The sequence below is a fragment of the Equus asinus genome, chromosome 21 (genome assembly GCF_041296235.1).
Source record: "Equus asinus isolate D_3611 breed Donkey chromosome 21, EquAss-T2T_v2, whole genome shotgun sequence".
Taxonomy (NCBI): Eukaryota; Metazoa; Chordata; class Mammalia; order Perissodactyla; family Equidae; genus Equus; species Equus asinus.
The window spans coordinates 10,863,709-10,891,128 of NC_091810.1; the positions used below are offsets into that span (position 1 = coordinate 10,863,709).

A 27,420-nucleotide genomic window follows, 5' to 3' on the forward strand; every position below is an offset into this window, starting at 1 on the left:
ACCCTAGTGAAATTATTCCCTATGATCTCCATCTTCTTTGCTGCATGCAACAAATAAAAATTCGACTTTGTGAAACAACTATTTCTGGCACAGTTTAACTCCCAAGAAAGGACCCACTTTTGGTCCGGTAACAGGGTTTCCAGAGTGAGCATTCACCACCTCTGCTCTGCTCCTTAGCCTACCACTCCAGGCTCTCTGCCCGTACCCACTCTCAGCTTCCCTCCAACGCTTCCCACAGCTCAGGCACCACGCCTCCCCGCGATCCCTGGTTCTTAAAGGGCAGCTGGGCTGGTGAGACTACAACTCCCACAATGCCCCGCGGGCCCACGCCAGATGATTGGCTGAGCCTCCAGTGGCGGCCAATAAGGAGCGGCTTTGTTGGCTTGTGTCCCTGCACCCCCGGCAAGCGCAGGGCGCGCAGGGAGCCGCCGCTGGGCGTCTGCCTGTGTTCCTGAGCCAGTTGGCTTCCTTTTGCCCGCCTCTTGCCATGGGCAGCACGGAGAGCAGCGAGGGCCGCAGGGTGTCCTTCGGCATGGATGAGGAGGAGCGGGTCCGGGTGCTGCAGGGCATCCGGGTGAGCGGGCCGCCGGCGGGCGCGACCAGCGAGCACGGCCTGGGCCGGCGGGCGGCGGGCGCGGAGGCCGGGCCGGTGAGGGAGGTGCGGGTCGGAGAGCGGGCGGTCTCGCCCGTGAGTCCTCCCGACTCCCTGGTGGCGAGCGGCTGTCCCTCCGCCGTGTAGAAGAGGGAGGTGAGGCTCGGAGATGCCTGGGGTCCCCGGCCGCTAGTGGTCCCCGGCAGGTTTCACCACCACCCTGGCATCAGGTTGGCCTCGGGGAGAAGGAGTGGAGAACAGGACAGGTGGGGAGGCCATGTTCCAGCGCCAGGTGGCTTATCACAGACCTGAATTTGTCCCCCGCCCTAGTGCGCGCATCGTGTTCTGCGTACGGCGATGCTTCCAATCCTGGACACCTGCCACAGCCTCTCAACGCCGCAGCCAAGGGGCGCTTTGAAAGTCGTGAATCATCATATACCCGTCCCTCTGCTTACAACCCTCCACTGGATCCCCAGCTCCTTTAAACTGAAGAGGGACCGCCTTACCTTGTTTTACAAAGCTGTGCTGCCGACTTCTCTGACCACAGCTCATGCCAGTACCCTCACTCCCACTCCCCATCTATTCACTGGCCTCAGGACCTTCTTGTCTCTGCAAGTTGCCAGCTTGCTCCAAGCACAGAACCTCTGCATTCGCTGTTTGCTCTTGTCCAGCTTTTCTTATATCTAGCTCTTACCATTCTTGTTATAGTTGACATGTTATCTGAATAGCCTTCCTTGACCGCTCAGTCTAAAGGAACTTCCCATCCCCACTGTCACACCTTTAATTTTTTTGTAGTACTCGTCACCATTTGAAACTTCTGTTGATAACAAGCTGGTCACTGTGTTTCCTACTACAGTGTAGCCTCCTTGAGACTCAAGCTCTTGTCTGGTTCCCGGCTCCAGCGCCGGAACCTAGGAGAACGATAAGAGCGGCTCACATGTGAGTGCTCAGTGGGAGCCATGAGTTGTGTTAAACCCTTTACAGGTATCCTCTCATTTTCCACAGCCCTATAAGCGAGGGAGATTTCTATTTGTCCATTTTACAGATAAGGTCAGCTGAGGCACTGAGATGAAGTAACTCATCCAAGGTCACCTAGGTAACAAGTGGGAGAGCTGGGATTGAAATAGGCCAAGTCCAGGACTTGCTTATTAAATGCTTCCTTTCCTCCACCTGTGCCTGGCACATAGTGGGTGCTTTGTGAATAATTGTTGAGTAATTAAATGGAGGAACCCAGTGAAACAGGGACCAAGGTTAAATGGAATGCACAGAGCTGGATGTAGGTGAATTAGTTAATTAGGGAGGTGACTCAGAAAAAGATATGAGGAGGTCTAACCTCAGGAAATGCTCATTAGCTGTGTAAGATAAGATTAGCAGCTTATCTTCTGAGTCTCAATCACCACAGTTTTTTAAAAAATGGGAGGAGGGTGTGATAACCCTGGGTGCTGCCTGATGAGATGAAGATGTGTGTGGAGGTGTTTAGAAAAAGTATAGATTATTTTGTGAGAGCCTCTATTCTTAGCACAGTGCTTAGCCCATTTGGTGCTTGCTAGGTGTTATCTAGTCTTGACCTGGCTCTTGGCAAAGACAAAAGGTGGTAGGGAGGAGGTGGCTTGTGTTGGAGGGTTGAGAGGCAAGAGCCTGAATTGGCATTTAGGAAGACACCCTTGGCTCTGATTGGGTGCTCTTCCACCTTTGTCACGTGATGTCCTGCTTTTGGGATGCTGGCAAGATAGGTCAGTTGGAGTCTTTTAGGTTGAGCGGAGAGTCCCTTTGAAGGTGACTTCCTCTAAGTTGACAGGAACATCATCTTTTTTGGGTGTATCAGACCAGGTGCCTTTTAAATAATTCTGCAAAGTATAAATTCTCTTTTAAGATGGAGAATGAGGCCTAGAGAGGTTAAGAAATTTGTCTGAAGTGTTACCTCAGTAATTTCTGGGACTTTCGTCCAGACCTTTGTGTTCCAGCAACAGCCTTTTCTCATTACTCCAAGTTCCCATCCCCCAGTGACATGCAAGGCAGCGTGAACATTCTGTGACAGAGCTTCTACCTGGCCTGCAGGGTGCTGGCGCCCACTTAGTTCTACCAGAGACTATAAACTTGAGGGAGTTTTTCTGACTCACTGCTGGGCAAACTCATCAGAGAGGATAACTGCTTGTCTAGAGACACACAGTGGGTGGGCAGCCCCGTGCTCTGAGAGCCCCTTCCTTTCTTCCTTCCACCTGTGTGCCTGGTCTGAGAGGGAGAGCACAGAAAGGAGGTGATTGCAGTTAAGTGCTTTGGTGTAGGGGCTTTTTCTGCTAGCAAAGTTATTTGAAGGCTGGGGAGTCCACCATGTCTTTAGCCAGACAAGTGAAAAATCAGTAGAAAAGATCACTGAATGAACCAATGAGAAATTAGTTTAATAGAAGGTAGATGCCCAAGAAGAAAATGCCCCAGCTCCTTCAGAGAAAGTTAAATATTCTTAAAGACCACTTGTAATTAGTTCCCCCAGGCCTAGTCCTAGAAAGTGCTCTAATTCCCTTAAAATTAAAGGCCGTGGCCTTGCTAGTTTGCACACTTTTTTGCATAAATTTACATATCGAGTCCAAACTCTAATTCCTTGGAAGGTAAAAGATATTTAATTAATGCAAAATGCTGTAATTATATTTAACTTCAGTTTTCAGAGCAAGCGTGTGTGAAATACATAAAGATTTCATTTCAACCAGTACCTTTAGCCTCATTCTCCAGTAAGAGAAGGTACACACATGGCAGGAGTCTGAATGCTGACAAGCAACCAACTTCAGCTGGAATACCAAAGTTGGCCAGTTACTTACCAGGCACTGGGCCGGGCCTTGCAGAGACAACAAGGGACAAAGCACAAGGTCCCTACCCCCACGGAGACCTCAGCCCAGGCGGGGGAAGCAGACAAAAAGAAAGAAAAAAGAGGCAAAAGAATAAAAAAGACCTGCAAGTGCTATGAAGGAAACAAAAAGCATGCAAAGAGTAATGGGCTACTTGGTGGTGGTGGGATGGTCGGATGCTGCCTCTGGGAGGAGGTGACATGGAAGATGTGCCTGAGCCAGCCATGGGAAGAGTGCACACATTTGCTCTGTGCTGCGTGTTCGAAGAGCACTGCCTCAGATATTCCGCATGCTGACCTTGTGAGATATTGTCTCCTCCTCAGAGGTGAGGAAACAGGTTCAAGGAGGTGAAGTAACCCAGGGTCACAGGGAGTTAGAGGTAGAGCTGGAAGCTCAGATGTCCCAACTCCATAGCCCATTTGCTTGGCAGCCACACAGGGTGGGATGTTGGAGAAAGTTGGCCGGGTGATGAGATTGGAGAGCTGGTGGGCGCTGACTGCCAGCCAGGGCTGTTTACTGGTTATCCCGGGGCCAACGTTGTAATTCTCAGATCAGGAGTAGAGCTTTGGAAAGATTTTATCTGATGATGGTGATTTTTCTGTTGTTTTTTTAAATAGTTTTATTGAGATGTATTTTACATGTAAAATTCATCAATTTCAGTGATCTGTTAGCAAATTTACAGAGTTGAGCAACTGTCATCACAGTCGGATTTTAGCACATTTACAGGAATTAAAAACATCTCTTGTGCCTATATGCAGTCACTATTCCCACTCCCAGCTCACCACTAATCCTTCTGCCTTCTCTGGGCGTTTCATGTAAATGTACTCATACATCTTATATGTTTGGCTCCTTTCACTTAGCATAATGTTTTTGGTATTGGTTCATTGATGTTGTAGCATGTATCAGTAGTTTGTTCCTTTTTATTACTGAATAGTATCTCATTGTATGGATATACTAATTTTGTTTATCCAGTCCCCAGTTGATGGACATCCGAATTGTTTCCAGTTCTTGACTATTATGAATAATGCTGCTATGAACATTTGCATACCAGTTTTTTGCAGGCATATGTTTTCATTTCTCTTGGATAGATACCTAAGAAGTAGAATTGCTGGGTTATTCTGTTTATGAATTTGGTGAGTTGTTAGGTTTCACTTTTTAAGAAACTGTCAGACTGCTCTAAAATGGCTGTACCATTTTATGTTCCCACCAGCAGTATATGAGGGGTTCAGTTTCTCCATATCCTCACCAACACTTGTTATTGTTTGTCTTTTTGACTATAGCAATTCTAGTGGGTGTGAAATGGTATCCTTGTGCTTTGAAGTTGCATTTCCCTAGGAACTAATCATGTTGAACATCTTTTCATGTGCTTATTTGCCATCTATATATTTTCTTTGGTGAAATGTGTATTCAGATCTTTTGTCCCCTTTTAATAAGGTTGTCTTCATTATTGAGTTATAAGATCTCTTTATCCTGGTTATAAGCCCTTTATCATATTATGATCTGCAGATATTTTCTCCTAATATGTGGCTTCTCTTTTCATTTTCTTAGTGGTGTCTTTGAAGTGCGAACATTTGTAATTTTGATGAAGTTTAGTTTTATCAATTTTTTTCTTTTATTGATTGTGCTTTTGGTGTCATATCTCAAGAAATCTTTGCCTAACCCAAGGTTATAGAGATTTTCTCCTGTTTTCTTCTAAGGGTTTTATAGTTTTGGCTTTTATATTTAGGTCTATGATCCATTTTGAGTTAATTTTTGTTTATGTTGTGAGGCAAGCCTCTAAATCAGGGTTGGCAAAGTTTTTCTGTAAATGACCAGATAGTAAATACTTTCTGCTCTGCTTACCAGAAGGTCTTTATCACTACTACTCAACTTTGTCACTGTAGAGTTAAAGCAGACATAGGCAATATGTAAGCAAGTGGGTGTGGCTATGTTCCAATAAAACTTTATTTATAAAATTAAGTACTGGATTGGATTTGGCTTGAGCACTAGAGTTTGTTGAACCCTGATCTAAATCCATCCTGTTATCATGGAATATCTATTTTTTCCAAACCTAGTTGTTGAAAAGACTATCCTTTCCCCATTGAATTAATTGGGACCTTTGTGAACATTAGTTGACCATAAACATAAGTGTTTATTTCTGGACTCTCAATTCTTTGAAAGTTCCATTGATCTGTATGCTGTACGTCTATCTTTATGCCAGTACAACACTGTCATGATCGTTGCAGCTTTGTAGAAAGTTTCAAAATTGGGGAGTATAAGGTCTCCAATTTTTTTTTTAAAGATTGTTTTGGCTCTTCTGAGTCCTTTGTACTTCCATTTACATTTTAGGATCAGTTTGTCAACTTCTGTAAAGAACCCTATTGGGGTTTTGATGGGGTTTGTATTGAATCTATAGATTTCTTGGGAGAGCATTGCTGTATTTAACAATGTGGAGTCTTCTAATCTCTGAATATGAAATCTCTGCATTTATTTGGATCTTTTAAACATTTTCTCAGCAATGTTTTATACTTTCAGTATACAAGTCTTGCATTTTTTCATTAAATTTATTCCCAAGTATTTTATTATTTTTGAATTATGAATGGAATTGTTTTCTTAATTTCATTTTTGTATTCTTCATTGCTAATATAAAGAAATACAATTGACTTTTGTATATTGCTTTTGTATACTGCAACCTTGCTGAACTCATTTATTAGTTCTATTAGGTTTTTGTGTGTGGATTCCTTAGGATTTTATATAGATAAGATCATGCTGTCTGCAAATAAAGACACGTTTGTTTACTTCTTCCTTTCCAATCTGAATGACCTTTCTTTTTTTTTCTTGCCTTATTGCATTGGCTAGAATCTCTAGTACAACATTGAATAGAAAGTGAATGTCCTTGCTTTGCTTCTGAACTTACAGAGAAAATGTTCAATTTCCCACCATTAAGTATGTTAGCTGTAGTTTTTTCATAGTTGCCTTTTATCAGATTGATGACTTTATTTTTTAATATTCTCCATCACCCCTTCCTCTCTGTCCTTATATCCTGTTTTTCTTTTGTAAGCTCGTGGAGTGCAGAGACTCTCTTATTTGTTACAGTCTGGCTCGTTAGTATGTGCATGTTGGATTGCATGCTTGGGTTAATGAATTGGCAATCTTTCTTTTAGCCAAGCTGGTGATCTCTGGCAGCTGTGTGTGAGAATCTTACACTTCTGCTTCTTACTCTTCAAGGCTTTAATACAAACCTGTTCCATATGTATGCAGAAAACTTCCTTTTTCACCTTGCTGTTGCCCAGCAATATACTTCTTGAATGTTTCAGCAGGAACATGAGTGTTCCTTATCATACTTTTTACATTACATCCTTCATGTTAGTTGACTGTTTAGAGTTAGTGTGGTGAACAAAAGATCTCAGAAAACCTGGACTTGAGCCCCGACACTCAAAGGGATAAGTTTCTCTTCTTATTTGCAAGATGGAGGGATGTGGCAGCACCTGTGTACACCTGTTTAGTGTAGGTAGCTTGAAGGGGCTGGGTCACAAGTCCTCACCATTCTTCCCCAGCTTTAATGCTCCACCTGCCTGGCCATTTGGGTGAGTGCAGTTGGTGGGGCCATAACAGGAAATGCCAGCTTAGAAAGCCAGGTAACAGAGGGCCAAGTTCTCTACAGCTTTCCAGTGAATGGCATTTGGGGACCTGGGTGTCAAGTCCAGCACACATTGCTGGCACACACCGTGTGCCAGTCCTGGGCTAGGTGCTTTCTCAGGTGTTATTCTCTTTGATGGTCCCCAAACATTGCATCTTCTGACACATGATGAGATATCAGAAAATGAAATGGAGCCAGTTCTGCAGGGAAGTAGAGTACTTTAGGTCTCTGCGTTCCCCCTCAGCTGCTGAGGAGTAGAGAGTCATCCTGAAGATGGGATGGTACGAAGACCCAGGCAGCTGTGTGTGGACTCTCCCTTGGTGCCGTCCATTCATCTGGCTCAGGGGTTCCCAGATTCACTGTGTGGGAGGAGGACAGTAAAGGGCTGGCTGCACAACCACGCTGTACTTTAGGGGCAGATTTAGCAACTTGCAAAGGTTATGCGAACATCCTTTAAATTTTCTCTTAATCCTACTATGGTGTAATCAGTAATAAAATGTAAATGATGTAAGAGTTAAGGTGATTTCCACCTTACCTTCTCACTTTAGAATATAACCCTCATATAGATGAAATTCCATTGTAATATCCCCTAACTATGTCACAGTGTAGTGTTGAAGATCTTTCTATGTAAAGGATAAATCTACAAAGTAGTGTAAATGTAAGGATAGCGGTTAGCAGTAGCTCCTACTAAGTTCTTCTGGCTTGGTCCCTCATTTGGGAGGTAAAGATGCTGCCCTAAAAGGCCTCTTTGGTCCCTCGGTTTCCAGTGCTGCCTTTTCTGTCTCTCGGAGGGAGGTTGCTGCATGCTCTGCTGCAACAGCTCTGGTTTCCGGGATCTAGCCTGCAGTCTCTGCCGTTTCTCTGTGGCTGGTAGAGGCTTCAGAATGTTTCCTAGTTCAGCCCTTCTTTCCCTTCTGCACCCTGTCCCTTGCCGTTCTCTTTCATCCTTATTCGTGAGCTGAGGATTTCTGGGTTCTTAATAGCCAACCCAGAGCTGTGCCGAACGTAGCTGGCCATGTCTCCTCGCGAGTCCCATGGGCGCATGTAATTCACTGCATCCAGTGGAACTCACCCCTGTCCCCTCCTCTGCCTCCCTAGAAATTACTGTTGTTTCTTATTTGTGAATGGCTGCATACAGACAGTCCCTCACCCAAAAAGCTGGATCCTGCATTCCCTTTTTTCTCTACATTTAATGACAAATCTTGAGTTTTCCGTTCCAACCATTTCTCTGTTTTATCCTCTCTTCTTTATCCTCACTAACACTTTATCTCAGTTCAGGCCCATTCTGTCTTCCCCTTGACCGTCTGATAAATTGTTCTTTCTCCCAATAGGCTTGCCTCCCACAAATCTATACCTCCTGTTGCTAGCAGAGTAATTTTTTTTAAAAGGTAAATTTTACTTTTGAACAGGCTTCAGGCAAATGGTAATAGAATTCCGACAGTTCACAAGGAGGTGCATCTCCTTTCCACCTTGTTTGTCAGTCCTGCTCTGAGGCAGCCCTGTTATTAGCTTGTCGTGTCAGTGATTGTTAAGAGTTAAAGCTGATTGTGTCACTCCCTTACTTCACATCCTTACATGCTTCTAGTTGCCTCTAGGTTCAAGGCAGATTCCCAGGCTTGGCTCACGAGGCCCTCTGTGTGCTGCTGATGCCGCTTTCTGCCTGTCACTGTGCACCCTGGCAGGGACGATGCCTGCTCCAGTTGTAACTAAGCTGTTTCATGCCCTGCGCCTGTGATCTGTTCTCCTCTGTCTGCAGTATCTTGTCTCCCTCTGACTAGCTAAATTTCTCTTCGTCCTCAGGACCAATTCAAGTGTTACCATCTGAAGGGTGCCTTCTGTCCTGTCTGTCCCCCACCCGTTGATGGTCACTGTCCTGGGTCTTGAAGACTCTGCTCACATCACAGTGCTTACTTCTCTGGGCTGAGATGATCTCTTCCTCACTTACTCCCTTACTTCCCCACAAGTGGGAGCCATGTCTCTTCAACTCTGTCCCTAGCATCTAGCCCAGAGCTGGGCACAGGTCAGCAAAATCCTTGTTGGACAGAATTTTAAGCCGCTGGCTCAGTTTTTCTTGCCCCTAAGAATGAGTCCAGAAACTTTGTGGTATTAATTACTTTGAAATTAATTGCCAACACTTAAAAATTGAAGACTTTACATAAATTCAATTTTTAGCTTTTTTGGGGACAAAAAATCAAAAGTCTGATCCACATACCCATATGGTGACACTTTCTTGGAGTTATGAGGTAGTTGACCTCTTTAGGGGGCATATGCTCTCACCACTGTCCCCACCACGTTGTTCTTGCACTGTTTTTTGTCACCTACCAGGACCATTTTATTCATTTTTGTCACTTGCCTGACCCTGTGTAGCCATGCTCAGGAGGTCCCCAAGGGCTCTTCTTGTTCTTACATTCTGGGATTTAAGTCTGTGGTAAGCAGCCAGTGGATCTAATTTCAGCTCATGGAAAACTGAAGGACTAGTGAACAGAATCTTCAAGGCAACAGCCTGAGGCATGGAGAGGAATCTCTTTAGAATCACAGGGTTGCACAGTGCCTCTGTGGGGTTTGGGGTGTCCAGGCACTGTGAGTTGCTGACAGACCTGACTCCCTGCAAACTTGTTCTTCTGGAAACTGCCCTGGGTGCTCAGGCTGATTGGAGCAATGCTAGGCCCAGCTGGGAGAGAGCAGTGAGCTGCAGTTTATCTCCTGGCATCCACTGGATCCTCAGAAAATGTTGCACCGAGTGGCTGTGCAGGCCTTGCTCCCTGCTGGCTCAGCGTGTAACCTTGGGCAAGCTGCTTCTCTGTACCAAACCTTCTCCATCCTTACATGAGGAGGAGGATGCCTCTGCTGCCTGTAAGCAAGCTGATGCTGTGAACTCATTTATGAACATCAAAGCGTTCGTTAATGCAAAGAATAATGCTTAGGAGGCTGCCTCCACATTGCTGCTTCTCAAACGTGTCTAGATGAGTAACATTTTAAGGCTAAAAAGTGCTAATTTTCATGTTGACATTCTCTTAATTTAAGTAGGCTGTCTGTTTTATGAGTGCATACATGCTCTCCCTCCACCCCTTACTCTAGGGTTCAATTTTGTTGTTAATGCTGTCGAGTCAATTATGTCTCCTAGCGCCCCTGTGGAAAGCAGAGCAGAACACCGCCCCATCTGTTTGCACCATCCTCTCATCTTTCAGTGCTGTATCGGACAATGCTGCACTGCTATTCATAGGATTTTCATGGCCCATTTTTTCAGAAGTGGGTGGCCAGGTCCTTCTTCCTAGTCTGTCTTAGTCTGGAAGCTTTGCTGACACCTGTCCATCATGGGTGACCCTGCAGGTATTTGAAATCCTGGTGGCACAGTTTTCAGCATCACAGCAACACACAGCCACCACAGTATGACTGACAGATGTATGGTGGGATTCCCTAACTGGGAAATGATCCTGAGCTGTGCAGTGAGAACACTGAATCTTAATCATTAGACTACCAGGGCTGGCTCCAGGTTCAATAGAGTACCATAAGTGGGGAGAAATGGGACTTGCAAACATTTTATTTTTTCTTGAATTGGCCTTTAAAAGGACATGGTTGTTGGTCACCCCAGAGAGGCTCTGTGTTACTGCCTTTACTGTGTGAGGGTCACTGTCAGGTGACCAGGGCTTGAATCTGAGTCTTGGCCCCAGCACTTCAGACTTCCTGTGATCTGGGGCGAGTTGTTTCACCTCCTGCCTTTGATTTCTTCATCTGTAAAATGGGAATGCACCTAGCTCAGAGCCTTGTGTAGGGGATGAAGACAATTCCTCTACCCTCTAGGTCCTTCTGGCTGGTCTACGAATTAAGTTGACATAAGACACACTAACAGGAGAAAGTCAAACAAAGCTTTATAACATGTATACGTGGGAGAAAGTGAGGAAACTGAGCAACTTGCCAGAATGGCCAAGGGTGCCACCTTAAATATCATCTTCAGCTAAAGACAAAAGGGGATATTGGGGGTAATGGTTTGGGACTTCAAAGGGGAGGAAGGTCAAATTTTCTTTCAGAGTCTTTTGTTCTTAAAAATAATCAAGGCAGAGACACATTTTGGATGGCCAATTCTGATCCCCCACAGTCCTACCTCTGAAGCTTTAAGAAGTTTCATAGTCCAGAACCTGAGTTGGTAGATTGTTCCATCTCACTGAACATATTTCTTAGTCCTGATAATCAGTTAAATTCATTTCAGGAGGCAGGGATGCAGGTGGGCTCCCAAAGTTAGGCCTATATCGTGTAAGCAAGCAATCAGGTATTTAATAAGAAACATTTCTATGGAAACAAAAAGAAAAACAAGGTTAATGGTTGGAGCAAATTATAAGCCAGTTTCTGAGTCCAGAGGACAGTCAGTCAAGATTTCTAGATGTCGGGGTCAAAGCATCTTTTGCAGTTTGAAATGTCTCAGATGATGTCATCGTGTGTTCAGGTATCTTTTGAGAGGCTTACACAGTAACAAGCATGCTATTGTAGTGATCTCCCTTAAGTTTATATTGAGTTGTCCAGCTTTAGTTTGCAGGGCTTTAGGAAAAAGTGTGGTTTCATTTCTCTGTGATTTCAAATGAAAATGATGGGAAAAAAATTGAAATGTTAGTTTGGAGATTTATAGCCAGATATTCCAGGAAACTAGAAGAGTTCAGGATCCAGTCCAGTTTATAGGTAGAAAACAAAACTCTCGAAGACAATTTACAGAACTAGAATCTAATATCCACAAATGTGTATTATATTTTTATTACTGAAACGTAATTTTTCTCTCTAAAATCACCTTCATTTTTCCCAAAGATAGCCAAATTAAGACTAACTGGTTTGTATAGTAGCTCTAGTTTTAATAAGCTTGGCCCAATTATTTACATAAGAGCAGCAAGAATAGCACTTGATCATATAGGCTCTTCTATTTATTTATTTTTTTAATTTTTTTTTTAAAGATTGGCACCTGAGCTAACAACTGTTGCCAATCTTTTTTTTTCCTTCTTCTCCCCAAAGCTCCCCAGTACATAGTTGTATATTCTAATTGTAGATCCTTCGGGCCCTGCTATGTGGGCCGCTGCCTCAGCATGGCCTAATGAATGGTGCTATGTCTATGCCTGGGATCGAAACGGGTGAAACCTTGGGCCACCGAAGCAGAGTGTGTGAACTTAACCACTCAGCCATGGGGTTGGCCCCGATATAAGGCTCTTTTTATTTTTATTTTTAAAGATTGGCACCTGAGCTAACAACTGTTGCCAATCTTTTTTTCCCCCTGCTTTTTCTCTCCAAATCCCCCCAGTTCATAGTTGTGTATTTTAGTTATGGGTCCTTCTACTTTTGGCATGTGGGATGCTGCCTCAGCATAGCCTCATGAGCGGTGCCATGTCAGTACCTAGGATCCAAACCAGTGAAACTCTGGGCTGCTGAAGGAGAGTGTGTGAACTTAACCACTCAGCCATGGGGCCAGCCCTGATATAGTCTCTTTTAAATCTGCTTTGCTGGAACTTTTTTTTTTTTGAGGAAGATTAGCCCTGAGCTAACTACTGCCAATCCTCCTGTTTTTGCTGAGGAAGACTAGCCTTGAGCTAACACCCCTGTCCATCTTCCTCTACTTTATATGTGGGATGCCTACCACAGCATGGCTTTTTGCCAAGCGGTGCCATGTCCACACCTGGGATATGAACCGGTGAACCCCAGGCTGCCAAGAAGCGGAATGTGCGAACTTAACTGCTGCGCCACCAGGCCAGCCCCTGCTGGAACTTTTTATAACGAAACTCAGATAGAAATGTAAAAGCCTCTTGAGGCCAGGAAAGCCAAACCAATGACTTGTCATCAGAATAGGCCTGTAACACCTACAGATTTGGGTGAATTCTTCTCTTCTTGAGGTCCCCAAAATATTTTGAGGTTCCAGGCACTTCCCAGTTAAGTGACCTTCCATACTTAGCTGGTAAATTTTCTGGGAACCCTGTAAACGAGGTAGTAAGCCAGTATTTCCAAGTGGCTTTATTTCATAAAATCCAATCTTTATTTCTCAATAGCTGTCTGGTCATATCTGAGTTTATGCCAGTTTCTCTCAAATATGACATCCCACTCAAAGCTTTGGTAATATAAACAATATTTTCAATTGTGTCCTCTTATAAGGAGAACAGATTCTTATGCAAATAACTATATTGCCATGAAAACAATACTCACTAAGAGTTTCCAAATTCTGGTGGGATCAGGTAGGGAGAAAAAGATAAATCCTTCAATTCTGTTTACAAAAGTATAATTTAGCAAATTGTTTTGTCCTAGTTACCTTAAGAGGAAAGAGAAAGAAGTTTCCTTAAATCTGAATTAAAAAAATGGCAATATTTTGTGGCTGGCCCCATGCCCAAGTGGTTAAAGTTCTGCATGCTCTGCTTCAGCAGCCCTGGTTTGTGGGTTTGGGTCCCAGGCATGGACCTACTCCACGCATCAGCCATGCTGTGGAGGCATCCCATGTACAAAATAGAGTAAGATTGGTACAGATGTTAGCTCAGGGCTAATCTTCCTCAAGCCAAAAAAAAAAAAAAAAAGAAGAAGAAGATTGGCAATGGATGTTAGCTCAGGGTGAATCTTCTTCATCAAAAAAAATTTTTTAACAAAAACATCATAAAAATTAAAATCATCCTCATCAGTTCATTTAGCGGCATGTAATCAACTGTTGACCTTGATCTTTGTTTTTTTGAGGAAGATTAACCCTGAGCTAACATCTGCTGCCAACCTTCCTCTTTTTGCTGAGGAAGTCTGGCCTTGAGCTAACATCCGTGCCCATCTTCCTCTACTTGATATGTGGGATGACTGCCACAGCATGACTTGACAAGCAGTGCTCATGTCCACACCTGGGATCTGAACCAGCAAACCCCAGGCTGCTGAAGTGGAATGTGTGAACTTAACTGCTGCACCCCCAGGGCCAGCCCCTTGATCTTGATCTTTTGTTAGCAGTTTCATGAAGTTGTCAGTTTCTCTGTTAGAGTTCTGTAATTTGTTTTACTCAGTTCAGTTTTATGATCTGAAAGTTTGTCAGAAACCTATACTTTAGAGTGTCAGAGTCCTTTCCATGAATTTCTTTTGAAGGTGAAACATTTGCAAAAGCATCGGAATAAAACAATAACTCTCTATAAATGACAAAAGACTTAAAATGACAGTCAACAAACTTGATTATTTCTGTGACATACAACACTAAAATAACAACTAGAATTATGACTGATAACCAGGACAGATCAGAATTTTAGGATAAGTTTTAAAACACGTACATCAATAACATTTACCAACATAATATCATAGGCCCCTACGAAAGTGCTTAGTTGTCTATTTAACCATGGATAACCATCTTTAACCACTTAAAATTTTTCAAGTGAATGCAGAGAATTAAATGGCTGTAAGAAAAAACCTTAGCACCTGTGATTAAAGCCCTGATAAAAACAATACAGGACATTTATTTTGATAAAACATAAAATCCCTACCCTTCTGATAGACTACTCAAAGAAAATGTTTCATAATCTTTTTTGTCAAGAGAAGACTAAATTTCAAGAAAATTATCCTTTTAGAGCAGTGGCATCAGCATCATGGTGCAGTGAGCTCTCCTTGTAAACTCTCCCCTCAAAGATACAACAAAAAGGACATTCATATTCCAACAGAAGACATCCATGCAACACAAAAGACCTCTGAGAGACCCATGCAGCCATACGTCAGAAGGTGGAGGTGCTGGAGCCTCCCCACTGAAGAAGTGGAACAAGGTAAGAGAACGCTTCTCTTCCTCATGGAAGGACAGTGACCTGGGACTGCACACGGCCTCTGGGAGGAAAGCAGGGAGGGAGTGACAGCCCTCCATGGGAACGCCATAGATCTCCAAGGTCACTCACAATCCAGGGAAAGTCACCCACAGAGGTGACTAGCTACCACAGGGGTGTCTTCATCAAGCCAGTATCCCAGGAGAGCAGATAGTGAGGGCAGGGCAAGAGGTCCCTGAGATCATGCAGGAAAGAGAAAGCACCCCTCCCTCCCCCCCAGTGCCCCAGCTTAGCACCTGGGAGCTGTCCTGCAAATCACAGCAGGCTCAGAATATGCAGCTCTTGACCCCCTTCCAGTGGCAACAGGTGGAAACAATGATCAAATACCACCACAATGTGGAAGCACAAATCCATGCCGTTTAGCAGTATGAAAAAAAATATTAAATCCCTAGACCGGAAGGGAAAATGACAAGTACCAGCAATCAATGCTGAAGACACAGAAATCTGTAACCTAAATGACAGAGAATTCCAAATAGCTAATGTTAAAAAACTCAACGAGTTAAAAGAGAATGTGGATAAACAATTCAGTGAGTTCAGGAGCTACTTCACAAAAGAGATTGAAACTATAGACTAGAACCAATCAGAAATACTGAAGATGAAAAACACAATGGATGAGACAAAGCAGAATATGGATTCCCTGGACAATAGAGCTGATATCATGGAGGAGCGAATCAGCAACATTGAGGACCGAAATATAGAAATGCTTCAGATGGAGGAGGAGAGAGAACTAAAACTAAAAAGAAATGAAGAAAGTCTCTGAGAAATATCTGGCTCAATTAGGAGATGCACCATATGGATTATAGGTATTCAAGCAGGAGAAGAGAAGGAAAGTGGAGGAGAAAGCTTGTTCAGGGGTCGGCCCTGTTGCTGAGTGGTTAAGTTCATGCACTCCACTTCGGTGGCCCAGAGTTTTGCTGGTTCAGATCCTAGGCGTGGACATGGCACCGCTCATGAGGTCATCTTGAGGTGGCATCCCATATAGCACAACCAGAGGCACTCACAACTAAAATTTATAACTATGTACTGGGGGCCTTTGGGGAGAAGAAGAAAAAAAAAGATTGGCAACAGATGTTAGCGCAGGTGCCAATCTTTAAAAAAAAAAAAAGAAATCTTGTTCAAAGAAATAATAATGGAGAACTTCCCAAGCCTGGGGAAGGAGATGGAAATCCACATGAAGAGGCCACCGGATCTCCTAACTATGTCAGTGTAAAAAGACCTATTGCAAGACATATAGTCATGAAGCTGGCAAAAGTCAATGATAAAGGAAAAATAGTAAGGGCAGCAAGGCAGAAGAAAATAACTTACAAAGGAACCCCTATCAGGCTTTCAGTGGATTTCTCAGCAGAAACTGTATAGTCTAGAAGAGAGTGGAATGATATATTCAAATCTTTGAAAGATAAAAGCTTTCAGCCAAGAATACTCTATCCAGCAAAAATATCCTTCAGATATGATGGAGAAATAAAAACTTTCCCAGATAAACAAAAGCTATGGGAGTTCATTGCCACAAGGGCCACCCCCCCCCCCCCCAAGAAATCCTCAAGAAGGCCCTCATACCTGAAAAAAAAGAAGAAAGGGGTTACAAAGCCCTGAGTAAGGAGATAAATAGACAAAATCAGAAGATTATGGCTATCCATCAGAACAGGTTAACAAATACTCAAGTAAAACATTAAAGATAAAGGGAAAGAAAACACCAAAACCAAAGATAATCTTGTCATTTTAACCACAAACTCACAAGACGAGATGGAATAAGATGTGACAAAAACAACTTATAAAGGGAAGAGGAAAGGGACTGAATCGGCTTAGTTTAAGGAAATGAGGCCATCAGAAAACGGACTGTCTCATCTACGAGACTTTGCATAGAAACCTCATGGTAACCACTAAACAGAACAGAGACACAAATAATAACTAAGGAGAAAACTAAGAAATCCAGCATAAAAAAACTATCTAACCAAATTGGTAGTCCGAAATACATGGGACAAGAAACAAAGGAAATGCAGGAGAACTGGAAAATGAGTGATAAAATTGCAGCATTAAGCCCTCATATATCAATAATCACTCTAAATTTAAATGGATTGAACTCTCCAATAAATAGACACAGAGTGGTGAGATGGATCAAAGAACAAGACCCAACAATAGGCTGCCTCCAGGAAACACATATCAGCTCCAACAATAAACACAGGCTCAGAGTGAAGGGTTGGAAGATGATACTCCAAGCTAATGGCAAAGAAAAGACAGCAGGTGTTGCCATACTTATAGCAGACAGAGTAGACTTCAAGATAAGACAGGCAAAAGAGAGACAGAGAGGGGCAGTATATCATGATCGAAGGGACACTCCACCAAGAAGACATAAGAAAATTATCCTTTCGAGAGAACAAAATTTGAATTTTGTACCAGCTTACTTTTAATATTAAAACTTATTCACTTAATTAACTTCACTTTAATTGTAGCCAACTTGACTATGTCCAAAATTCTTTTTTCAGAATTCTTCTTTCACAAACCTTCTGTAGCTTGCTTTTTGCATTCAGAATTTGTCCCATGCCTACTTCTCTTTCTTCCCTCCTAGGACTTTAGGACAAATTTATCTTTCTTAACAAACAAAAATATTTCTATTCTTTATACCTTCTTTACTGAAAACATGTATCTTACTTTCCTTGAATACAAATATATTTTCCTTATTTTTAGTAGTTTTTATCCTACATATTGTTATTTTTTTGTCTCTGTGTGAGGAAGGTTGTTGCTGAGCTAATATCTGTGCAAGTCTTCCTCCGTTTTATGTGGGACGCCACCAGAGCACGGCTTGACGAACAGTGCTACGTCTGCACCTGGGATCTGAACCTGTGAACCTTTGGCCACCGAAGTGGATTGTGCAAACTTAACCACTTCGCCACCAGACCAGCCCCAATATATATTAATTTTTAATCCTTAATTTTTAAGTAAAAACTAAGCAATTTTAAACTGTCTTTTACATTAGCATTCTGTGGCTTGACAAATTTATAAGTATGTCATAATTTCTAGAAACATATTACTTTATAGTACAGTCTTTTAACAAAACACATGTTTTTCAATAGACCCAAACACATTTTAGTTTCTCTGTAATAAGACAAAGTAGGTAAACTTAGACATGTTTGGCAATTAATGTTTCAGTATTTTATCTTATTTGGAAATTATCTAGATACTCAATGAATTTTTATTATTTAAAGTAACCTAGCAAAACTTCAGTTACCAAAGAGATTTTGGAAGTTATTTTAAGTACACATGTCATAAAGTATAATTATTGTTAAAAGTTTATTTATCTCACTTACATCTAAATCATTTGTTCCCAGCAATTATGGTTAGATTACCCATGAAAACTTCATGAAACGTTAGACAAAATTAGGTGTCATTCTAAGTTTTTATTTTGCTGTCAAATTTGTAGCTGGGATAACATGAGAGTATTTCATTATAACTCAAAGGACATGCCTATTTTATCAAACAAAAAACTTAAGCTTTCATTTACCAAAGATTTTATATCATGTTAACTTGAAAGACATTGAGGTTAGTTTCTATTATATTTAGAAATAATTTATGTAAGCACTGGCTTTAAGCCGATTAATTAGAGCTCTTAATTTTGGCCATACCATCCTGAGGTGAAATATCACATATAGATAACATACATATAGACACACATACACAAAGACTCCACAGCTGTTGTTTTAAAATTTTAGGACAATGGTGAATGGTATCGCACCTTTAAAAGTCTGCACAAAGCATTTAATGAAGACCCTCTTTCTAAGGGTACAATTCAACCCCTGACCAATTTACCTTGGAGGGGGGAGCCCCCATTATCTTCTTTATTAGCACCTGATATCAGCCTCCAGCCTTTATTTCCTATGGTGTGGGCTCAGGCAACTCTATTGATTCCCTTTAGCATGTTTAGTTAATATTGTCTGAAAGGGAGATATATGTGCTGTCTTATAATCAGGCAGAGAAAACGTTCCCCAGTGAGACACATTGTTTTCCCCCACAATACAATGTATAATATAGTCAGGCAAAAGAGATGTAATCACTTCTCATAAAGCCTGTAAACATATCAGATTTTCTAAAAAATTTCATCTGAATTTCATCAACTCTTATCCCTCTAATCATAGTTTCCGTTAGGACTTTATCAGCAGGTCTTGGTCTCATCATATTGGAAAGGGAAGCATTCCCAGTGAGACATTTTAAAAATATACTCAGGCAAAGTTGATATAACCTCTTTCTATAACACTAGCTGCAACATTCCAGACTGTATCATCTAATCAATACTCGTATTTTTACATTTTCTCAATTTAGGTGTAGACTGAGTCAGGGTCTTAAGGCTAGTCATTATTTTTTTGTATTTCTTTCTTAATTTGGCATTTTCATAGATATCAATAAAACAATTATGATGAGAGCTCTCAAATATATATATTTTTTTCAATTTAGAAGTTTTTCCAATTTAAATTATCCATTATCTGGCCACATTGACAAGTAGGATCTTAACAGTGACTCAAACCAGTAAGCTTCACCATGGATGCAAGAGTCATCCCCAAAAGAGATCCAGAAAGTTCACTCCCCAAAACAGTCTAAGCACAGTGAAGGCCTTCGTTACCCAGCAGAGTGAACAAGCCACGAAGGTTGAAATGGCCCCTAATAGCAGTTGGGACCCCTTATGACAAACTCCCCTGAGAGCTGACACAGCCAAACAAAGCACATCTCGGAACCCCAGTCTGTTCAACTGGCCACTAGGATGCGTGCTGGTACATGCATCCTCTGGATGGCAGAGACCCGAAAGGTCACAAAGCCAAGCTCACAAGACATAGACCAAGACGAAAAAAACCTCATCTTACATGCACACTAACAGCTTAGTTAAGCCTTGGGTCTCTTGAAGCCAAATTAATACCTCGGAAGGAGGTGCTGTGGGGTTGGGGAATGTATGTGGTTTCACAGGGTACCTCATTGTTGCATAGACATTTTCTTGAAGTTGGCGGAGGACCTGTGTCATCTACCCCATTTCATGACCCAACTTATCCTATCATGGGAGTCTTCTTGAGGTGGCGAGCGCCCTCATGGCTTTTAACTGCTTGACCCATGCCCACCAAGTCTGTGGCTTTTTTAGGCTTCAAAGATGCCTTTAGTAACAGCTTTCACTTCATGCGCATATTCCCAGACAACAGGCTTATAGAGATGCCTGTGTTTTGCCCTATGGCTTTTCCTTTTTATGACAAATGACAAAAAAAAGACAGTAAAGGAAAAATATGACCATCTGTGGGAAAAGGATCTTAACCAATGAGTACTCAAACCACATTTCCTAGAGTTGCTGAGTCCAAGAAGCTAGCTTCACCAATATTTTCTGCTAATCTAAATTTAGAAAAGGAAAAAATCCTCACTACTCTCACTTCCATTGGACTCTGCAGGCAAAGATCCAGGAGACTGACTTGGTAAGAACTCTTACCTCCTGCTGGCTCTTGTCAAGGGTCCAGGATTTCTTAGCTGCGAGCAGCGTCCAGCCAGTGAAGTTAACCTGTCCAAGTCACCTAACCATAGGTGAGGAAGATAATTCCTCTACCCTCTAGGTCCTTCTGGCTGGTCTACGAATTAAGTGACATTAAACAGAATAACAGGAGAAAATCAAACAAAGCTTTATAACATGTATACCTGGGAGAGACCTGGGAAAGCTGAGCAGCTCACCAGAATAGCCAAAGCTGCCGCCTTAAGTATCATCTTCAGCTAAAGACAAAGGAGGATGTTGGGGGTAGTGGTTTGGGACTTCAAAGGGGAAGAAGGTCAAAGTATCTTTCAGAGCCTTTTGTTCTTAAAAATAATCAAGCCAAAGAGACACATTTGGGGTGGCCAATTCCGATCTCCTACACTGGCATGTGGAGGATGCTCAATGGACTTTAGGGCACAGTTGTTTTTAGGATGTTTTTATCATTATCTTCAAATAGGAGCCTGTTGTCACGCCTAGGTTTGAGTTCCTCTGCTGCAGCCTGAGTTTTCTTGCCCCCTTCTGGAATGTGGTGACCTTGTATCTTCTTTCTAGTCTGCCCCTCGGCACTCTGCCATGGATTCCATAATTTCTTTCTCCATATGCAAACTCTTGCAGCTTCCTGTGTAGTCTTATTTGCCTGTGAGCAGAGCTGCTCGGGTGGACTTACAATGCTGAACACACGCTTACAGAGTAGTTCTCGGCTCAGTGGTGATACCTCGTTCTCCAGCAAGCCAGGCTTGGGCCTTGCTGTGGTCTTTCTCATCTATTCCTTTAAGACTTTTTCTTCCTGCAAACGCATCTTATTTTTAAGTGCTAACTGTTCACAATTCCTCATGAATCCTTAACCTTTCAGGCTTTTTCCGAGCCTCCACATACAAGCATACTCTTCCTCTTTTTATAGTATAAATGAGATTGTACCATTCTGTACCTTGCTTCTTTCACCTGCCCTGTGCATCCAGCCAGACGCCAGGTCTTCACTCATTTTGCTTCCTTGGCGTCTTTTGTATCCGTTCTCTTCCTTCACTTGTACAGCAATTAGATCTCAGTCCTCTTATTCCTGATGTACCCTGTTTCAGCAGCAACCCTGCCTCCAGCCCTCCTGGACCTCAGCCCCTCTTCCTGCTTTGCCAGACTGTTGTGTGCGAAGAGAAGATCCTGTTCAAATCCCTGCTCAGAAACCACCAGCAGCAACCCGTTGACAGCAGAATAAATTGCAGCCTCCTTGCCTTGTCATTCAAGCCCTCACTGGGTGGAACCCACCAGCCCTCTGGCCACATCTTATTTTCCTCACAGACCTGTGTTGTGTCAGGCTGAAGCTCGGGCTTAGCTCTGAGTGCTGTCTCCTCTGTGCCTTTCTCATGCCCTTCTCTCTGGAATGCACCCCTCAACTCCCACCCCTTCTCTGCAGTCATCCCTTCAGGCCCGGCTCAGGCCATCTCCCTTCCAGCTGGAGCCCAGGGCTCTGTTACCAGAACTCCTGGGCACGTTAGATGAGCTGCTCGTCAGCTTAGCACCTGTGTTCGAGTTTGCCTTAGTCACCCCTTCTGACCATAACTTTGAGTTAAAGTTCTCGGCTGTTACAGCTTGACATGCTTCATTGCACTAGTGCAGTGTTAGGGACCCAGGCCTTTGATAAATATTTACTTAGTTCATGTATTTAACAAATATTTGGGCATCTCCAGTGTGCTGGGCACTTTCAGGCACTGAGGATACAGTGAGAGCAAATAGAAATCTCTCCTCCTGTGGAGCTTACACTCTGGTGGAGGCGATGGTCAGTGAGTGAACCAGTGTGTGTGATGTCAGGTGGGAAACAAGGGCAGAAAAATGAAGCAGAAGGAGGGAGGGAAAGAGTGATGGCAAGATCATGGCTGCAGGCAGGGTTGTCAGGGAAATGTGGGACGTCATCTTTGTGGCCGAGGCTACTTGGGACTGGACCAGTGTTCCCTGGTTTCTCTCAGCAATCCTGACTGTGCCTCTCATCACTTCAGCTCCTGCAATCAGTTGTCCCTCTCAGGGACCCTCCTGCCTGCAAGTGCTGCTTAGCAAGTACTCTCTTCTTGCTGTTGTCCTCGTGGTAACCGTCCTGCCGTGCAGCAGACCGGCGTGGGCCTGAGGAGTCAGGCAGCCTGCTGGGCAGCCAGGCGTGCACCCTAGGAGCTTCATGGCCTGCAGCAAGTGCTTTACCCTCTCTGTGCTATGGTTTCCGCAACTGGAAAGCAGGTGTTGCATTGTGAGAATTAGTGAGGTGGTCCGTCCCTCGTGAGTGCTGAAGTCATGTTAACTAGATTAGTAAGGTGTTACAACTTGTAGTTCTCGTGGCTCTCGTCTCCTTTATACCGGTCAGTGGGACACCGCTCACTCCTCTCATCATTTCCATTCAGAGACGGGTAGCACCCACCTGCGTTTTTCAAAGCAGTACCCTTTGCCCAGAGCCTTCAGTCATGGGCTGGCCATATGACTTACTCAGACCTGTATGGCTTAATAAAGAAAACTCTAGTCCCTCTTGAGGAATTTGGCTCTAAATTCATAGCTGCTTTTGGGTGAGGGAAGCGTTTTAGTTGCAGTCATGGAGTGGGATCCTTAGGGAGTGGGGTCTGGGTTCCTAGAGGCATTTTTTAGGGTGCAAGTGGTGAGCTCTCTATGTGTGTGTGACCTCAATTGAGGCCTGACTTTGGCTGTCTGCGGCCTGCCCACTCTTGGCTGTGGTGCTTGTGGGTGAGGGCTGTGGGCTGGAGTGGGGAGGAGAGAGAGTCTCTTCTTGGGCTCCATGTTGTCGCTGGAGACTTATGGAGGTGCCAGCCAAGTGTGCCATGGTGGTGGCGGGGAAAGGCCACTTCCCTTAGAGTCCCCATGTTACTCAGGTGAGGGCAGGTCCAGGTTTGAGCCACAGGACATCAGAGCTGGAGGGCTCTTTAAAAAGAATCTGCCCAATTTAAAAATTTTGTACAGATTGTGGAAGAGGAGGGAAGAGCCCTGCTCATCTTCTCCATTATATCGTCACGAAGTTGCTTGTAGAACACTTAGAAAGTGCTCAGTTGATAGTACGTGGCGAATGTTAACTATTGTTATTATTGATTAGTTCATGTACTTTTACGTAGCCAGTATGTACCTGGTATGGATTATAATTAATACTTTGTGTAGTGCTTTGCAGTTTCACATAATAGCTAATATGGATTGTTTTTACTTTGTGCCAACTGCTTTATGCAGATGCCTCATTTAATCCTCAGGGCAGTCCTACAGTCTGTACCGATAATTATTTCCATCTCACAGATGAGGAACCTGACATAGAGATAAGAAGTCCCTTGCCCAGCGTCACAGTGCTAGTAAGCAGCTTTGTTGAGATTCAAACCCAGGCCTATCTGACCCCAAAGCACTTAATTCCTGAGCTGTATTGCAGCCAGTCCAGCCTTGAGAGGTCCCCATTTCATAGGTGAGGGATGAGAAGCTAAAGAACTGGGTCAAGGCCACACAGCTAGAGCATAGGTAGCAGTCCTCTTTCCCTGCACTGCTCTGGATTTGGCCCTCCGTCCCCTGACCACACAGGGCCGTATCTGGCCAGCTCCGAGGGCACAGTGACCAGTGGACCTCTGGCACTGAGTTCCCAGCCCCATCTGGCTCTGGAGCCCTCCATTCTGGTTCTTTTGGTACAGGGAGCACTGCCCAGATGGTGTTTATTCTCACATGACTAGTGTGTGTGTATGTATATTTGTTGATTAAAAATATTACTTGCTGTTATTTTGTAGCAACATTAAAAAATATTACAAATCTCCTCCTGCCAACAAGAAGCTTGCCAATGTTTTCCTTAACCCGTCGCTCACCAAGGGATATGGTTCAGAAGACGCCACCTGGGCTGGGATAGGCAATCAGAGCCTGTGACTCACCTGTGTAGAACTCCCTTGTAGCTTCCCTTGCCTTTGGGTCAAATTGGGGCTTCTTACCTTGGCCTGCCAGGGCTTGTGGTCTTGCGTTTGCCTGCCTCTCTGGCCTGTCATCTGGTCCCATCCTCCTTCTCACACACTGGCCTTCTGTCAGGCCCTTGGACAGACCAGCCTCAGTTCTCAGAGACTCTGCACTTATCCTCTCCTCTGCTTGGACCTAGATTGTTTTTTCCTGATTCTCAAGACAAATGTGGTTGCGGCCTCCTCATTCGGGGTGAGAGTCTTAACATCATGTCATCCCCTCTAGGAGGTCTTCCCCAGTGCCGTGGCTTCCTGCACCACCCCACAAGCTCCCATCGCTGCAATATCGTACTTAATTCTTTCCTAGTACTTATCACTAACATACTTCACTGAGTTTAAGACACATGCTTTAACATCTCTGAAATAGAGATGTCATATAAGAGGGGAAATGTTCATTTCATTAGTGTTTCTTCAGGCTGTAGAAAGACAATGGTGTGATTTACAACTGATGGTGCCTTGGATTCAATGAAATAGGATATGTGAAATTGTTTACTTCTTTTTTTGTCTCTCAGTTCCCATTAGAATGTAAGCTTTGTGAAAGCAGGGACCTTTCACTGTTGTTTCTTTGCTGTTTGTTTCACCCACTGTTTCTGGAACATTGCTCTCACAGTGGGTGCTTAATACACAAATACTTGATGATGGAAGATGGGTCATAGTTACAGCGCCCTTGGCCACGGGGCCCCATGTGGCTGCACTGCTAGGGCCTCTTCTCTATGGACGTCGGTGAATGCTCTTCCTGGTCACATGGCCCTTGTCCACAGTGTGGGTTGGGATGCTACCAGCTGTGGCTGCCTCTTTCATGCACATCACACGTCATTGGTGCCTCACTGACATCCATATGGATTCTCAGACCACTCAGTGCTTTCCTTCCTCCAGACACGTGCTCCGTGCCCCCAGTCCCTCAGAGGACTGGTGCATTCTCAAAGTCCACTTGGAGAGAGGGTGAGGCCGGGGGCGGTGCCCTGTTGTGTGCTGGTAAATGTTTAACAACTGGCTCTCCTAAGAAAGGGCCCTGATTTGTGGTGTTTGCTGATTTCTGTGGTTTTTCAAACCAAGTCTCTGGTATATGTATATATTTGATCTTTAACTTACACTATGCTGTGGAACACTTATCATAGTTTTTTTTTTTTTTTAAAGATTTTTTTATTATTTCCTTTTTCTCCCCAAAGCCCCCTGGTACATAGTTGTATATTCTTCGTTGTGGGTCCTTCTGCTTGTGGTATGTGGGATGCTGCCTCAGCGTGGTTCGATGAGCAGTGTCATGTCCGCGCCCAGGATTCGAACTGACGAAACACTGGGCCACCTGCAGCGGAGTGCGTGAACTTAACCACTCGGCCACGGGGCCAGCCCCCCGTAGTCAGTTGTTTTTGAATTTAGAAGAATAATCAGGCCTTAAAAAAAATGGCCATGGCCACTTTCAAGCTGCTGTGATGAAGTCAACCAGCTTGCAAAATTCCTGAAAATTTAAAAATCAGTACTTCCAGCTGGTTCCAGTATACTGGTGGGATTCCAAATCTTATTTCCATGCAAATTCACTCTTGAGTGCCAGCCCCGTGTCCCCACTGGAGAACATTCCACCTCACCCTTGCTGTTGCCTTACAGCCAACCAGGTGTCCCACCTTGACCCTCTGTGTGGCTGATTTGAGCAAGAAATGGCCACTTGGCCGCGCTGTAAAGCTTACTCTCCATTTCTAATGCGTTGATTGATTGGCGTCTTAGTGGCTATGGCTGTAAAGCAGGAGTGAGCCTGCACACTCTGAGGGGCTCTTTCCGGTTTATAATCTGGGATTTATATCTACAGTCAAGCTAATTTACTACTCTCTTGAAATAGTCTCTCTTTTCTTGATTTCCCTTTTTCTGTCATTCTCACTCAACTCCTTCCACTAACTTGAGATCAAAACCCCTTTTTCTTCTTTAACCCTGCGCTCTCCTCTGTTCCTTGCTGCCAAAGGAGCGCCAGACAAAGCCTTTGGTTGCCATCACTGTTGCTGCTGCACGCCCTTGTCACTTCATGACCAAAGGCACACTCCCCACTCCAGTGTGCTCCTTATAACACTGCCACTTCATCCTCTAAAAGCACTGCTCATGTTTTTTCCTGGCTCAGAAACTTTCAGCAATGCCCCACAGTTGTTGGAGCCCTTCTGTCTGGTTTCGAAGCTTCTTTCAGTACCAGCTTCGTCCAAGGCCACCTTTACAACCCACACCTTCCCCAATGGACTTAGGGCTCCAGGCACACTGGTCCCTGACTGTCTGTCTGTGCCACTTTCCCCATGGCCTGACCTGCACGGTGCGAGATACCCCCCACTCCCCTCAACACACTATAGCTTCTGCCTTCAGGACCCCATACCTGCGCACGTTCCTTGGGATAGCTTGCTTTTGCTGAGTGACATCTTGTCTGACTGCTCACTTTTGTCTTTGTTTCTCCCTCTCTCTTTTTATTTGTAACAGCTTTATTGGGATATGATTCACACACCATACAATTCACCCATTTAAAGTGTACCATTCAATGTTATTTAGCATATTCACAGATTTGTGCCACCATCACCACAATCATTTTTAGAACGTTTTCATCACCCCCCCCAAAAAAACCACTTACCCTTTAGCTGTGAGTCCCCAGTCACCCCATTCTTCCAAGCCCAAGGCAACCACTAATCTACTTTCTGTCTCTAGAGATTTGCCTGGTCTAGATGTTTCAAATAAGTGCAATCATATGATATGTGGCCTTTTGTATCTGGCTTAATTCACTTAGCATAATGGTTTCAGGTTCATCCATTTTGTAGCATGCATTAGTATTTCATTCCTTTTTATAGTCAAATAATATTCCCTTATATAGATATACCACATTTTACTTATCCATTCATCATTTGGGTTGTTTCCACTTTTTGGCTATTATGAATAATTCTGATATGAACATTCATGTACAAATTTTTGTGTAGACATATATTTTCCTTTCTCTTGAGTAGATACCTAGGAGTGGAATTGCTGGATCAAATGGTAACTCTGTGTTCAACTTTTTGAGGAACTTCCGGACTGTTTTCCACAGTGGCTGCTCTATTTTATATTGCCGTCAGCAATGTATGAGCGTTCTGATTTCTCCACATCCTTGCCAACAATTGCTATTATCTGATTTTT

General features: G+C 43.6%; 1 protein-coding gene across 2 annotated transcripts in view; it reads left to right on the top strand.

The window, feature by feature from the left end:
- Positions 1-377: 377 nt before the first annotated feature.
- The window catches only part of CHCHD6 (coiled-coil-helix-coiled-coil-helix domain containing 6), a 253,019-nt gene continuing 225,976 nt past the window's right edge, over positions 378-27,420 (top strand). The window contains exon 1 of one of the 2 annotated variants that reach the window (XM_014846097.3): positions 378-574. In XM_014846097.3, coding sequence (XP_014701583.3) covers positions 488-574 — 87 coding nt within the window. In that variant the 5' untranslated portion in view covers positions 378-487. The remainder of the gene's footprint in view (positions 575-27,420) is intronic. The other variant, XR_011496584.1, reaches the window with a different exon arrangement.